Source organism: Oncorhynchus kisutch, linkage group LG8 (genome assembly GCF_002021735.2).
Source record: "Oncorhynchus kisutch isolate 150728-3 linkage group LG8, Okis_V2, whole genome shotgun sequence".
Lineage (NCBI taxonomy): Eukaryota > Metazoa > Chordata > Actinopteri > Salmoniformes > Salmonidae > Oncorhynchus > Oncorhynchus kisutch.
This window is the reverse complement of record NC_034181.2, coordinates 73338864-73352999: the sequence shown is the minus strand read 5'-3', so window position 1 is coordinate 73352999 and position 14136 is coordinate 73338864. Positions and strand designations below refer to the sequence as shown.

The following is a 14136-nucleotide window of genomic DNA, read 5'->3' as shown; positions in this document are numbered from 1 at the left end:
AGTAGAGATCCATGGAGTATGTATCCTCTTAGAGAAACAAGGCCTTTGTGTCACATTCCTGATGGAAACATACGTTTCATTGGAAAAGCACCTCTCCCTCTCTCTACAGTAGAGATCCATGGAGTATGTATCCTCTTAGAGAAACAAGGCCTTTAGATGGTTACATGAATGCTTTCTCATGCAGCTATTTGGGTATCTCTTGATAACGCCCTCCACCACAACTATACTATGTGGAGATACTGCAAGCAGTACGGTTCTGTGTGCAGGCTATGTGTTCTTGGTATGAACTTCCTGCTGCCTCTATCATTCTCAGGCTGCTGAGACCCAGTTAGCACTAGCAGAGCTGCTTCATATACAGTAGCAGCGGTGAGTGGGAGAGCTCTTCTTCTCCCTGGCAGACTGGAGGAGTCACGTGCACGTGCACACAGCAAACAGACAGCCCAGCACAAACTGCTCTCTCTGACCAATCAGACGAGCTTATGGGTGTCATGTGATTAGGGGGCTGAGCGAGCTGCAGTCTCAAGAGTCTATGCAATCAGTCTGTGCTGTGGTGAGTGTGTCGACTAAAGGCGTCCGTACACTTTACAGCCGAAACAGCTCGGAAGAGTTTGTGCATATATCATGACAACATTTTGTGACGTTTTTGTTAGTTTCTGACACCGGTAAGGGTTTTTTCAGCTGTTCGGGCATACACATTTGTTTTTTGAGGGAAGCCGAAGTCGGTAGCCAAAGTCTACGCCCCTTCGTCGGTGATTGGTCAACAGTAGGGATTCTTCAATAAAGTCTTTGTTGTCATTCAATGAGATACCACTTGTTTTCATGCAAATATTTAATGGAGAAGTACTGCACCAAACATCTTAGTTGAACGTAAAATTATGCGGCTAACATCTCCTCCGTAAAAACTTTAAAATTAATGACAGATTTCTTGAGTTATTTTAGATGGACAAACTATTGACGCTTTTTTCTTGTTTTTCAAATTAGTTTTTTTTTACGGGAGTATGCGAGCACACTCGTTCAGTTCGGCTAGGCACGTAGCCTAAATGAAGCGTGCTGACACTTTAAAGAAACACAATTAAGGTAGTGTGGTCCATGACGCATGCTCTTATCACCCCTCAAAATCTGCTGGGATGTTTGTTGGAGAAAGAGGGGCTTGCCCATACGCTGATCTGGCAGTTTCACTTCAGGTGAGCAGAAGCCTAAGAAACCCCACAATTCAGGTCGCCTGTGAACACAAGCTGATTTGTCAGTTTTACAGTGTGGTTTGAGTCACACTGGTCTTTCCATGGCTTGTGTTCTGACTCAAACGGTGAAGTCAGGCAGTCAGGATGGATGGGGCTTTCCAGATAGCCCTTTCTCTGATCACCACCAATGATAGGAGGAGGTTTTAGTGGTGAATTGAACAGCTGTGCCTAACTGACAGCTGCCACTCACCCTGTCCTTCTCAGGCAGTTTTCTGTAACGTGTATAGAGGCTACACTGTACAGTATGTTTGTATTGGTTCACCGAGCCCATATATCCTCACAGGAAGCCTCCGTCATCTTTCTCCAAGACACTGCCCCTTATTGGGTTACACCACCAGGACTTAAAACAGATGTGTCCTTTAGAGGGTTATTTGTCTTAAGAACCGGAACAGGAGTCCGCCTGGAGATATAGGCCTAGCAATGTTCTGTAACAGTTGGACCCCAACACTGTATCACTGTACTGACTAGGTTCTCTTATAAGTGTTCAAGCCCCCATAATGAGCAGACGTTGTGACTTGCCTGAGGACATCCATGTTAGAGGAGAATGATTTGAGTGTTTCTGGGGGAGGTATAAAAAATGCTTTCCAATGTAGAAATTGAAAAAGCTGTCAGGAAAAAAAGCAGATTTCACTTTCATAAAGGGGCTCTGACTGTCAACGTGTTGACGTTAGGAATATGGGGACTGAGGGTAGAAATGATAAGGCTGAGGTGAATGAGGATGAGCTGTCTGTCTCAGAATGCCTCTGTGCTGTGACCAGTGCATGATTAGCGCCTCCAGATCATGAGCTCTGACGGGGGAACAGAAACCCACTCTCTCCCTGTCCACTGCTTAAACATGGCCTGAAGCTTTCCTCTGTAGAGCACTGCATTTCCTTGTGTCCCACCCACAAAGAGACAAGATAAGTCTTCGGCCCCCTCTCCCATTTTCTCTTTGATTTTTGTGCACAAAGCCTCTTAAGATGAGACTCTTCTTTTTAAATTTTTCATAGAACTCCTTTTGTCCTCTTCTTTTCGTTTCAATATGCTGAAGTTATTATGGTCCAAAGCTGTGTGATCTCCAGTAAGTACTCTTCATATCCAATATGACAGACTGGTAATTATTAAATGTGATCCGTTCCAAAGCAACATGGACAGAGGTCACATAATTGTATGCCATGTCACGATCACAATGTATTTTAGAAAAATCAAAATAACTAACCAGCTAATATCGCTCTCCCTCAGTATGCCATGCACATGCTGTCATTTTTTCTGACACTGACTTTTCCATCATGGGGCAGTTATATCACTGGCTGCAACAGCCAAAACGTGGCAAACTTGATGACAAAACTCTCATTTATGCGACAGTGTTAGGGTGCAGGGTGAGACCAGATTAGCATATGTATTTGGGGCCCTCCTGCCAGACCGATGTGATTGGCTAGCTCACAACTTGGTCCTGTTGGGGACAGGCAGCTGATGCAACCCACCCACACACACACACGTGCGCGCACACACACATACACACACTCACTCTGAGCACCCCCCACACTATTCAAACACTAACATCCCTTGAGTTTCCCAGACACCCCCTCTCTTTAATCCCTCAATGAATGACGTCACTATAAAGCCCCCCACACACGCTCATTGTGGGTCTGCACTCATATTCACTGCCTGTTAATAATTCATATGTGTGTTAAAGGAGCTCAAGTCCTAAGGAAGTTTCCTCGGGCATCTTACAGTGTCTAACTAAATAGTGTTTAAGCAAATCTGTAACCTTGTGGAATTGAATAATGACTGTTGAAGTGTTATACACATGGTGGTATAATTGAATAGGGGAATCAAGTGTGTGTGCCCTTGAAAAATCTAGCCCTCTGGTACTTGTTGATTTTTAGACACTTCTCCTTTCTGTACTTTTTTGTATTTCAAAATCACTTTTCGACTCGAGAAGTTGATACTGAAAAGAAGCCAAGCCATTTTTTTATTGAGCAATACACATTATACTTCTCTATATTCTGAGATTATAAAAGGCAGATTTCTACACTGAACAAAAATATTAATGCAACATGTAATGTGTTGGTCCCATATTTCATGAGCTGAAATAAAAGATCCCAGAAATTTGTTTACATCCCTGATAGTAAGCATTTCTCATTTGCCAAGATAATCCATCCACCTGACAGGTGTGGCATATCAAGAAGTTGATATCAACAGCATGATCATTACACAGGTGCACCTTGTGCTGGGGACAATAAATGGCCACTCTAAAATGTGCAGTTCTGTCACACAACACAATGCTACAAATGTCTAAATTTTTGAAGGAGCGTGCAATTAGCATGCTGACTGCAGGAATGTCCACCAGAGCTGTTGCCAGAGAATTGAATGTTAATTTCTCTACCATAAGCCGCCTCCAACATCATTTTAGAAAATCTGGCAGTACATCCAACCGGCTTCACAATCACAGACCATGTGTATGGCGTTGTGTGGGCGAGCGGTTTGCTGATGTCAATGTTGTGAACAGACTGTCCCATGGTGGTGGTGGGTTTATGGTATGGGCAGGCATATGCTAAGGACAACAAGCATTTTTTATTGATGGCAATTTGAATGCACAAAAATACCGTGGCGGGATCCTTAGGCCCATTGTGAGGCCTGTTTTTTTTTTAAAGTTATCTGTGAACAACAGATGCATATCTGTATTCCCAGTCATGTGAAATCCATAGATTGGGGCCTAATGAATTTATTTCAATTGACTGATTTTCTCATATGAACTGTAACTCAGTAAAGTCTTAGAAATTGTTGAATGTTGGGTTTATATTTTTGTTCATTATACAGTATATATATATATATATATATATATACATTCACTATGGGGTGTGCATGGTGCACACATGCCTTGAGACCTCTCTGCAGTTCCTGACTCTGGATGTCAAAGCTCAAGTCATACAGAACTGAAATAAATGCTTCACATAAGGAAACCTGCCTTTAAATCCCAGGCAGAGTTCATGACTGGAGAAAAGCTTGTAGAATAAGCTAACTCTGCCCTCTCAGCACCCTGAGGCTCTCTCTATCTCCTCTGCTCCACTCTGTGGAAACAGGAAGCCTTTCTTATGAAGAGGGTTTAGACGGCTGCACGGCAGAGGAGCAGATAGCGTTTTTATGAAAGCGATGATGCAGACTGACTCCCTCATTACCTCTCAGCCTGCCTGTCCATTTGATCTCAGCTCTGCTGCTGAGGAGGCAGGCTGCCATGAAGAAAGGCTCATGCCGCTTCTGTTGAAAGGAAATGGAGACAATTCATTGTCAACGTTGGTCACAGCCAGAGGTAAGCTGTGGCCAGGCCATGTTGAGCCACAAGGAAACAAGGAAAAGCAATGATTGGCTTCCACTGGGACTCTACTTTCACAATATACTATACTGGAAAGAGTTCAGTCTTTTCATAAAGTTAGAGAAAACATGCTTTCAGTCCTACTCATCCTTTGGCTTTTGGAATTTCCTACCTTTGCCATTAAACAAGGTTTTTACAGACTGTGTGAGTTGGTTCAGTGAAAAAGAGTACATTACCCATGTCTCCTTTACGACTAGACCTAGAAGGTCATTCTGTACATGTCACCCCTGGTTACAGTGTCCATACAGTACATCTCTCTGTGGAAGCTACAAACCCTGAAAGCACTACCAGCAGCCAGACTGGAAAAGCCAGGCGAGATTGACAGTCTTTTCTGTTCACCCCCAGATAATGTTACGAAAAAGCCTAACAAGACACAAGATAGTGTTTAGGGGCAGAGGATTCTTTCACGTTGCCACTAACTTTATCTGAATGCTACATGAATCTGTTCTTACACTAAACAAAAATATAAACACAACATGTAAAGTGTTGGTCCCATGTTTCATGAGCTGAAATAAATGATCCCAGAAATTTCTCTCAAATTTTGTGCACTGAGCGTTTCTCCTTTGCCTAGATAATCCATCCACCTGACAGGTGTGGAATATCAAGAAGCTGATTAAACAGCATGATCATTTACAAAGGTGCACCTTGTGCTGGGGACAATAAAAGGCCGTTCTATAATGTGCAGTTTTGTCACACAACACAATGCCACAGACATCTCAAGTTTTGAGGTAGGGGGGAATTGGCATGCTGACTGCAGGAACGTCCATCAGAGCTGTTGCCAGATAATTTAATGTTCATTTCCAAAATTGTTTTAGAGAATTTGGCAGTATGTCCAACCGGCCTCACAATTGCAGACCATGGCATTGTGTGAGCGAGCGCTAGTCTCGCGTAGTCTCCCTCCCCTAGTTGTGTGTATCGTTGGGGTCATTTTAACCTAATTTGCATATGACATGCCCCCACCATGTAACATGGACAACCATGACCCATGTGCCTATGTGTTATGTAGGCATGCCACCCTGATGCCACATTGAGGTTTGGAGAATTAGCTATTTTATTATTTGTCCAGTAAGTTTCCTGATACAGGTATCACCCATTTACACTGTGAAAGAATACTTGTTCATTTATCCTGTGTCCAGCATTCATACTACATACTCATAGAACTCTGTGGTCCACTTTATTAAACATTTCCCCCCTTACACAAATTTATGAGAGCTGTCCCCTTTTCCAGATGTGTTGCATTGTGGGTGTGAAATGGCTGCATTTATTATTACATTTCTGAATAGTGTACAGTGAATTCCATGAAATACATTCAAAGGAAAAATGTGTATGATATCCTTGAATGTGAACGAGAGTACATTTTGATAACTTTTATATAGACAGCCAACATAGGAACATGGGTCATGGTAGTCTATTTACTATGTGCAGCAAAGGCATACCACCCTTAGTGCTATAATAAAGTAGTGCCAGTAAGGTACATACTTACCTGGTACTTTTGAAGTGAAGTAGCAGACCGTAATGAATGGTCCTCAAAGAAATGCAAGGATCCTGTTCTGATTAACTGATGGAAGAATAAGGGGTAGAGGGCATGAAGCTTTTTGCTTTCTCTTAAAGGTCACAGTCAAAATGATGACCTCTTAGTGTTTGTCCAGTAGGTGTCCTGATGTAGGGACGCCCCCTAGGCATTTTAAAAGATATCAGAACAACAATTTGCATTATTCTGTATGAGATTCCTCCACTGATACAGTACATTGAGACATCAGTCAGGTGTGCTGTATGAAAAGAGGACTACTGGTTTTCCCCACGATTGTCTCAGATATTTGTAAACAAATGGTTTTCTGCTCTCACAAAGGGGTCTCCTGCCCACAGCTGTGTGTCTCCAGGTGTTTAGCTACGCATCCCATTCTCACAGGAAAACTTCTCTGCCGCCTGCTCCCTGTCTGTCTTACTAATCGCCTGACGTTATGCTGCTGGAGTCAACATGGAGTGAACCCATCCATCTCAGTCCACTCAGTTATTCATGGCCAGTGACTGGTATAATATAGAGGATTTGAAATCCCCATCCATACAAGTGTCTTGGATAGATGGAGCAGTTGCTCATTACCCGTCTTGTCCCCTTGGCGTAAAGAGTTACTGGTGGCTGTTAATCAACAGGGCTGATTTACTAAGCTCTGCTCCATATGTTAGAAGTATGCCCTTTCTTATTTCTCATTCAAGGAAGTGATTAAACCCCTAGATCCTCTACCCCTATCTCATTAATCTATGCTCTGTTATGTGGACAGATATGTAAGACGAGGATGCTGGCCTCCCTCATCTTTATGTCAGTGTGACGTCTGATGTGGTGTAGTAATACCCCATAGGATAATCCATTGTCCTGAGAGGTGGGTTTGCTCTGAAGGCGCCTCATGCTCAAGAACATGGTGTTGTGTTGGGCACTTGATTGAGTTCAACGGCACGCCAGGTGGGTGGAGTTTGCGCTAAGTACCAATGGAATCGCTGCATTCAAACCCCATCCATCTGGCGGTCGCAGCAAGTTAAATCAAGCACCTTCTCTCTCCATCATCTCCTCTCCTGATGAAAGATGGGAATGCTCATGCCCATGGTACTGGGGGATATGGATATAGTACTTATAATGCAGTAGTCTCTGTCTTCTTCCTCTGTTTCTTGTTTATGCACTCTCTCAGCAGTGTGCAGGTTTTTTGTTCTCACGACCGTGTGTAAATAATGAATTCTGCTGTGGCGCGGCGTTGGGCATTTGTGTGTGGAATCCCAATAGGCCCAGTTAATGGAGTAGAAAAACACTCATGGGTATTTCAGAGGGAGGCCTTGCTCTGAAGGCTGTGAATAACATAAAAATAAGCTGTCTCTCCTCTGTGTGAATGAGCCAAATGGCCCATAGCTTTGCTGCATTTTTGGCTAGGCTCACTCAGTGGGAAGGTCATGGTGTCTTTGTTGCGATAGGTTTTTGATATGTTAGCGATGTCCGCATGAATGTTCTGCTGTGATGATGACGAGCTAAGCATTCTGATAACTGAGAGGCACGAGGCATCTCTGCTCTCCTGAGTCATTCCAACCTCAGCTCAGTTGGCCGTGATGGCACTAGGAATGGTATGTAGGTTGAGCACAGGAGGGGGTCTGTTCTGGAGGCAGTCCCTGGCACTCAGGACTAGAGAGAGAGAGCGGAGAGTCCAATGGCGGCAAGCTTTACACCACTCCAGCCGACAGTTTGTATTGCGTATGGTGATCTTAGGCTTGTGTGGAGCTGCTCTGCCATGGAAACCCATTTCATGAAGCTCCTGACGAACAATTATTGTAATGCTGTTGCTTGCAGAGTCAGTTTGCAACTCGGTAGTGAGTGTTGCAAGCGAGGACAGTGGCCTAGTACTTGTAACTGTTGGAAGTCCATGGATGAGCCCAGTACTGTGTGTGCGTAGGCATGTGTACTAGGCCTCATGGCAGAGAAATAATCAATTCAGTGGCCCATGACAGTGTCTTTTTAACACCCACAAATGCTTGTTAAACAAGAGTGTCAATTGATCACTTTTTTCTTGGCTATTAGGTGCCCTGCCTTGTACAGTATCCAGAGGTAACTACATAACAAGGAAAACCAGCCTTAACATTAACTTATACTGTGATGTATAGGCGTAGTGTTTTGTGGCACATTATATTACATGCAGTATACTAACTTCCGCATAATATTTTCAATGTTTTTTCTTTAATGTAGTTTTGGGGGGTTCCTCACTGAGGAAACCTACGGGACAAATACTAAAAGAGCAAATTTTCCATGATTTGTTAGGAAATAATGATATGGACTCTATTTGGCATGTACGTTTCTCGGTCATGGGTGGCACACAATGGGATATGGGGGAGGGGAGTGGATGGGGTATATGCAAATTCAACATTAACATAGACTTATAGTTGTACAGTAGCCAGGTTTTCATGACTGGATAGATAGCATGATGAATGCCGTCTTCTTTGTGCTCTCTGTTTGTCTCCTGTCTGATTGTGCCAAGTATTGTTGACATACCACTCCATTGTTTGGCTAGTCTAATTGTTCACAATCCTGGCCTAGTTTCCAGCCCAGGATTCTAGGCTATGGACGTGAAAGTAAACAGCAGATTAAGCAGTTAATTCTACAGCCACGATTTTCTTGCCCAGGTACCCCATCCCAGGCAAACCAGCGCCCCAAGGACCCCCATCATATGTTTGCAAAAACAAAGTTAAATCATGTCTTGCCTTATCATCAGGTCAATGACAATTGTCCCCCACAATGAAATTGGGGAGGGGACTGTGGATCTGTGTCTGTCCATTTGTACGTTAGTCACACAATATCTCAGACAGCACTGGGACGATTTTGACTAAACTTGGGTGAATGATGCGTCTTGCCATAGAGATCCGGCATTTACAAAATTACATTGATTGGTCAAAGGTGGGAGCTATAGTAATTAACTGAAGTGTTAGTGAGACGCGATATCTCTATTGGCCCAAGGGGGGGCACTGCATCATTCATCTGGGACAACTTGTTAACTGTTGCAAAAGGTCATCAACATTTTTAAATTAATAGATTTGGTAGATTGTTTTTCATTATTTTGAACTCCCCACATTACAATTAGAAGAGGAAGTGTAATCTCTAATAGAGGTCGACCGATTATGATTTTTCAACGGCGATACCAATTATTGGATGACCAAAAAAGCCGATACCGAATAATCGGCCGATTTTAAAAAATGTATTTATTTGTAATAATGACAATTATAACAATACTGAATTAACACTTATTTTAACTTAATATAAAACATCAATAAAATCAATTTAGCCTCAAATAAATAATGAAACATATTCAATTTGGTTTAAATAATGCAAAAACAAAGTGTTGGAGAAGAAAGTAATATGTGCCATGTAAAAATGTGTGCCATGTAAAATATGTGCCATGTAAAAAAGCTAACGTTTAAGTTCCTTGCTCAAAACATGAGAACATATGAAAGTTGGTGGTTCCTTTTAACATGAGACTTCAATATTCCAAGGTAAGAGGTTTTAGGTTGTAGTTAATATAGTATTTATAGGACTATTTCTCTCTATACCATTTGTATTTCATATACCTTTGACTATTGGATGTTCTTATAGGCACTATAGTATTGCCAGTGTAACAGTATAGCTTCTGTCCCCCTCCTCGCCCCTACCTGTGCTCGAACCAGAAACACATCGACAACAGCCACACTCGAAGCATCGTTACCCATCGCTCCACAAAAGCCGCGGCCCTTGCAGCGCAAGGGGAATAACTACTCCAAATCTAAAAGCGAGTGACGTTTGAAACAGTATTAGCGCACACCCAGCTAACTAGCTAGCCATTTCACATTGGTTACACCAGCCATTAGGCTGATAGGCTTGAAGTCATAAACAGCACTGTGCTTGCGAAGAGCTGCTGGCAAAACACACGAAAGTGCTGTTTGAATGAATGATTACGGGCCTGCTGCTGCTCAGTCAGACTGCTCTATCAAGTCAGACTTAATTATAACATAATAACACACAGAAATACGAGCCTTTGGTCATTAATATGATCGTATCCTGAAACTATCATTTAGAAAACAAAACGTTTATTATTTCAGTGAAATACGGCACCGTTCGGTATTTTATCTAACGGGTGGCATCCCCAAATCTAAATATTCTTGTTACATTGCACAACCTTCAATGTATGTCATAATTACGTACAATTCTGGCAACTTAGTTTGCAATGAGCCAGGCTGCCCAAACTGTTGCATATACCCTGACTCTGCGTGCAATGAACGCAAGAGAAATGACACAATTTCAAATGTGCTTTTGTTAAATCATCCCCCAGCGTTGCATTGATTATATGCAACTCAGGACACGCTAGATAAACTAGTAATATCATCAACCATGTGTAGTTATAACTAGTGATTATGACTGATTGATTGTTTTTTATAAGATAAGTTTAATACTAGTTAGCAACTTACCTTGACTTCTACTGTATTCGCGTAACAGGCAGGCTCCTCGTGGAGTGCAATGAGAGGCAGGTGGTTAGAAGGTTGGACTAGTTAACTGTAAGGTTGCAAGATTGGATCCCCGAGCTGACAAGGTGAAAATCTGTCATTCTGCCCCTGAACAAAGCAGTTAACCCACCGTTCCTAGGCCGTCATTGAAAATAAGAATGTGTTCTTAACTGACTTGCCTAGTTAAATAAAGGTATATAAAAAATATTTTAAAAATCAACGCCCAAAAATACAGATTTCCGATTGTTATGAAAACTCGGCCATTCCGATTAATCAGTCGACCTCTAGTCTAGAGAGTCTTATTATGATCTCCCACGGACTGTCTTAGGATACACATGATCTACCGACTTCTACCTCAGGCAATCAAGAACATGTTTGTTCATAGCTTTGACTAGAGAAAGACAAAGGCAACAGTATAGAATGGAGACGGATGTCTGGGCTGCCAGGCCTTTTTCAAGACAAGACTCCATGGGACAATGCACTATGACCATACAGGGAAGAATGTGTGTCATTCATAACTTTGACTTACAGCCGAGCACATATTTTTTAATACTTTCAGGATAACTTATTGTTTAACAAATACTTTCTTTGTTCAGTACCCTAGTTTCTTTTTTATAGCCCTGTGTCTGCCACATTCCACTTGTTCTGAAACACTACAGTTAATGTTGTTTTTTTTGGATCGTCCACAATCCTCTCAGGTGTTTTTAAATGATCTCATTCTTCGTAAGTTACACTGTGTTGCTTCCCTCAGAACCAGCACAGGCCTGATCATATTCCCTCATGTATTATAACACACAGATACAGCTCTTCAAGTGTGTTCACTGTAATATCATAATCCACAGCATAGCACTGACAACAGGGATTAATCATGGGTTTTGGAGAGGAGAGCAATGCATTGCTACAGCAACACACATCATTCTCTGACAACACACCCAGCTGGTTTAGACAGAAACTTGACAGAAACCTGAACCTAACAGAAACCTCTGTTCCTCCATACACACATGAAGAGGATGTGTTGTTCCCTCAGTGTTTCTCTCACCTATAGGAGAACACTGTCAGAACCCTTCTGTCCTGAGTAACTCCTGCTGTGTATGCACATATTGAGAAGTGATGCGGTACTCAGAGGTAGCCATGTGATTAATTACTGTTGTTTTATCTGTTGTGTAGCTTTATGCCAGTATATAGAGGCTACTAAATTCAGAGATGGGGCCAGAGGATTGGCGAGTGCAGATGAAGGTAACCCCCACCAGCCCCCCTCCTCAGAATGACCTCACCTCCGCTTGCTCCTTTAACCTGACACGCCCTTGTTTCACAGCACTCTCCTTTTGTTGATTTGTAATGTTTCTGAGAACTCAATTCTGTACAGGTGAGGGGAACTCTGCAAGCACTTTTCCATATGTCCTTCCTCCCTCTCCACCCTTCCCGGTCCTCCCTCTGTCCTCCTCCTCCTCTCTCCTCATCCCCCTCCTCCTCCTCCACCTTTACCTCCTCTTTTGGAAGCTAGCTACTGAACAACAAGCCAATCTGTTTGACAAGCACTGCGTCTCTACCTCTCACACACCCAGTTCTACCTACATGTACCAGAGCTGGTGTTGCTTGGCCAATGTGTTCTCTCCCCTTCCACTCTGAATGACTTCAATCATGTCTTGGTGTGTGCATCACTTCTGCTTTCATTGTGGATCTGAATCAATTTAATTTGTGTTGGTTTGTTTAATTGATTGATTGTTTTGTGGGTTGCTTTGCCTGTATTGCCATAAAAGCTGTCACTTTACTGGTAATCCTATGTGTCAAAGTTTGTTTTCTTACAAGCAACAATTATTGTCTCTTTCTGAATAGATTTATACAAACAAAACCATTATTATTATCTGACTATTTGACCTCTTTGGCAGCGGTTACTTTCCTTCACTGACCCAGTACAGGATGCTGTTGACAGCTTTACATGATGCAATACAGCCTTTCTCTCCAGACCACTGTGCTCACTTCCTATTTCCTGTGGGGAGGGTTGTCTTGTGCCTCAAGTCTGCTTCTGATTGGGCCTCTGCATCCTTTTGCGCTTCTGTTGCACTTTGGGCCCGGAGTCCTGAATTTTTTGCTCTCTCTTTTTCCTTCTGTCTTTTTCTCTGTCCCTCTATTTCTCCCTCTCTTTCAGGTGAGAATTTTGAGCAGAGTCCACTGCGGAGAACCTTTAAATCCAAAGTTCTAGCGCACTACCCAGAGAATGTGGAGTGGAGTCCCTTTGACCAGGATGCCGTTGGCATGGTAAGGGAACTGCGGAATGTGTAACTAATACAAAGTGTATTTTATTTGAAGCTACACCCATTTCTGTTTCCAGGGTTTACATCTGTATATCATTATGGATTAGAACCTGTATCATTTTACTGATCGACTAACCTGATCTATTACCTCATCTCTCAGCTGTGTATGCCAAAGGGTCTGGCCTTCCGCACGCAGGCGGACACACGTGAGCCTCAGTTCCACTCCTTCATCATCACGCGGGAGGACGGCTCGCGGACGTACGGCTTTGCCCTCACTTTCTACGAGGAGGTGACCAGCAAGCAGATCTGCAGCGCCATGCAGACCCTGTACCACATGCACAATGCCGAACAATACGACATCCTGCACACCCCCACCACCCCGCGGTGCCCTGAGGACCAGCGCCACCTCCATCCCCACCCCCTCAACCCCCACCCCCAACACATGCTCCTCCCCACGCCCTCCATCTCCCGGCTGCAGCGCTTCAACTCCTACGACATCAGCCGCGACACGCTCTACGTGTCCAAGTGCATCTGCCTCATCGCGCCCATGGCCTTCCCCCAGGCCTGCAGGAAGGTGCTCCAGCAGCTCCACCAGGCCGTCTCCTCCCCCCAGCCCCCACCCCTCCCCTTGGAGAGCTATGTCTACAACATCCTGTATGAGGTGCCCCTGCCTCCCGCTGGGCGCTCCCTGAAGTTCTCGGGGGTGTATGGGCCAGTGGTGTGCCAGAGGCCCAGCACGGCAGAGCTGCCTCTCTTTGACTTCCCTATCAGCCAGGTGTTTGAGCTGCTGGGGGTGGAGAACATCCTCCAGCTGTTTACCTGTGCCCTGTTGGAGATCCAGATCCTGCTCTACTCACAGCGTAAGTCCTTACTTAGGATCTTTCTCTCTGATCTGCTGAACATTCTGTGGTTTTCTGTCTATTGTCCTCATCGCTTTTAGAAAGGATTGGGATTTGTTATTTCAACAGAAATCAGAAATAACAATTGTGGTTAGGATCTTCGGTATGTTCATTGGAACTGTTATCCAGGCAGATTAAATAAACTATCCTGCGATTTCATTAAAGGCCTAGTGCAGTCAAAAACTCAATTGTCCAGTGTTTTATATATATTTCCACACTATGAGGTTGTAATAATGCTGTGACATAGTGAAAATGATAATGGTCCTAGCAAAATTCTTGCTTGAGACATTACCCTTTGCTAAGAAGCTATTTTTGTATATATATTGTTGACCATTTTATTTGAAAACAATTACAGTAAGGTACTTCATTGTTACCCAGAAGTT

General features: G+C 43.3%; 1 protein-coding gene and 1 non-coding gene across 5 annotated transcripts in view; one reads left to right on the top strand and one right to left on the bottom strand.

The window, feature by feature from the left end:
* Positions 1-14136, top strand: part of LOC109895216 (DENN domain-containing protein 5A-like) — a 46338-nt gene that overhangs the window by 5007 nt on the left and 27195 nt on the right. For 2 of the 4 annotated variants that reach the window (XM_031831164.1, XM_031831166.1), the window contains exons 2-4: positions 11767-11835; positions 12749-12858; positions 13015-13714. In XM_031831164.1, coding sequence (XP_031687024.1) covers positions 11767-11835; positions 12749-12858; positions 13015-13714 — 879 coding nt within the window. The remainder of the gene's footprint in view (positions 1-11766; positions 11836-12748; positions 12859-13014; positions 13715-14136) is intronic. The other 2 variants (XM_031831165.1, XM_031831167.1) reach the window with 1 other exon arrangement.
* Positions 8322-8376, bottom strand: LOC116374896 (U7 small nuclear RNA). Its single transcript, XR_004210922.1, has one exon. It is a non-coding gene; the product is annotated as a U7 small nuclear RNA (small nuclear RNA).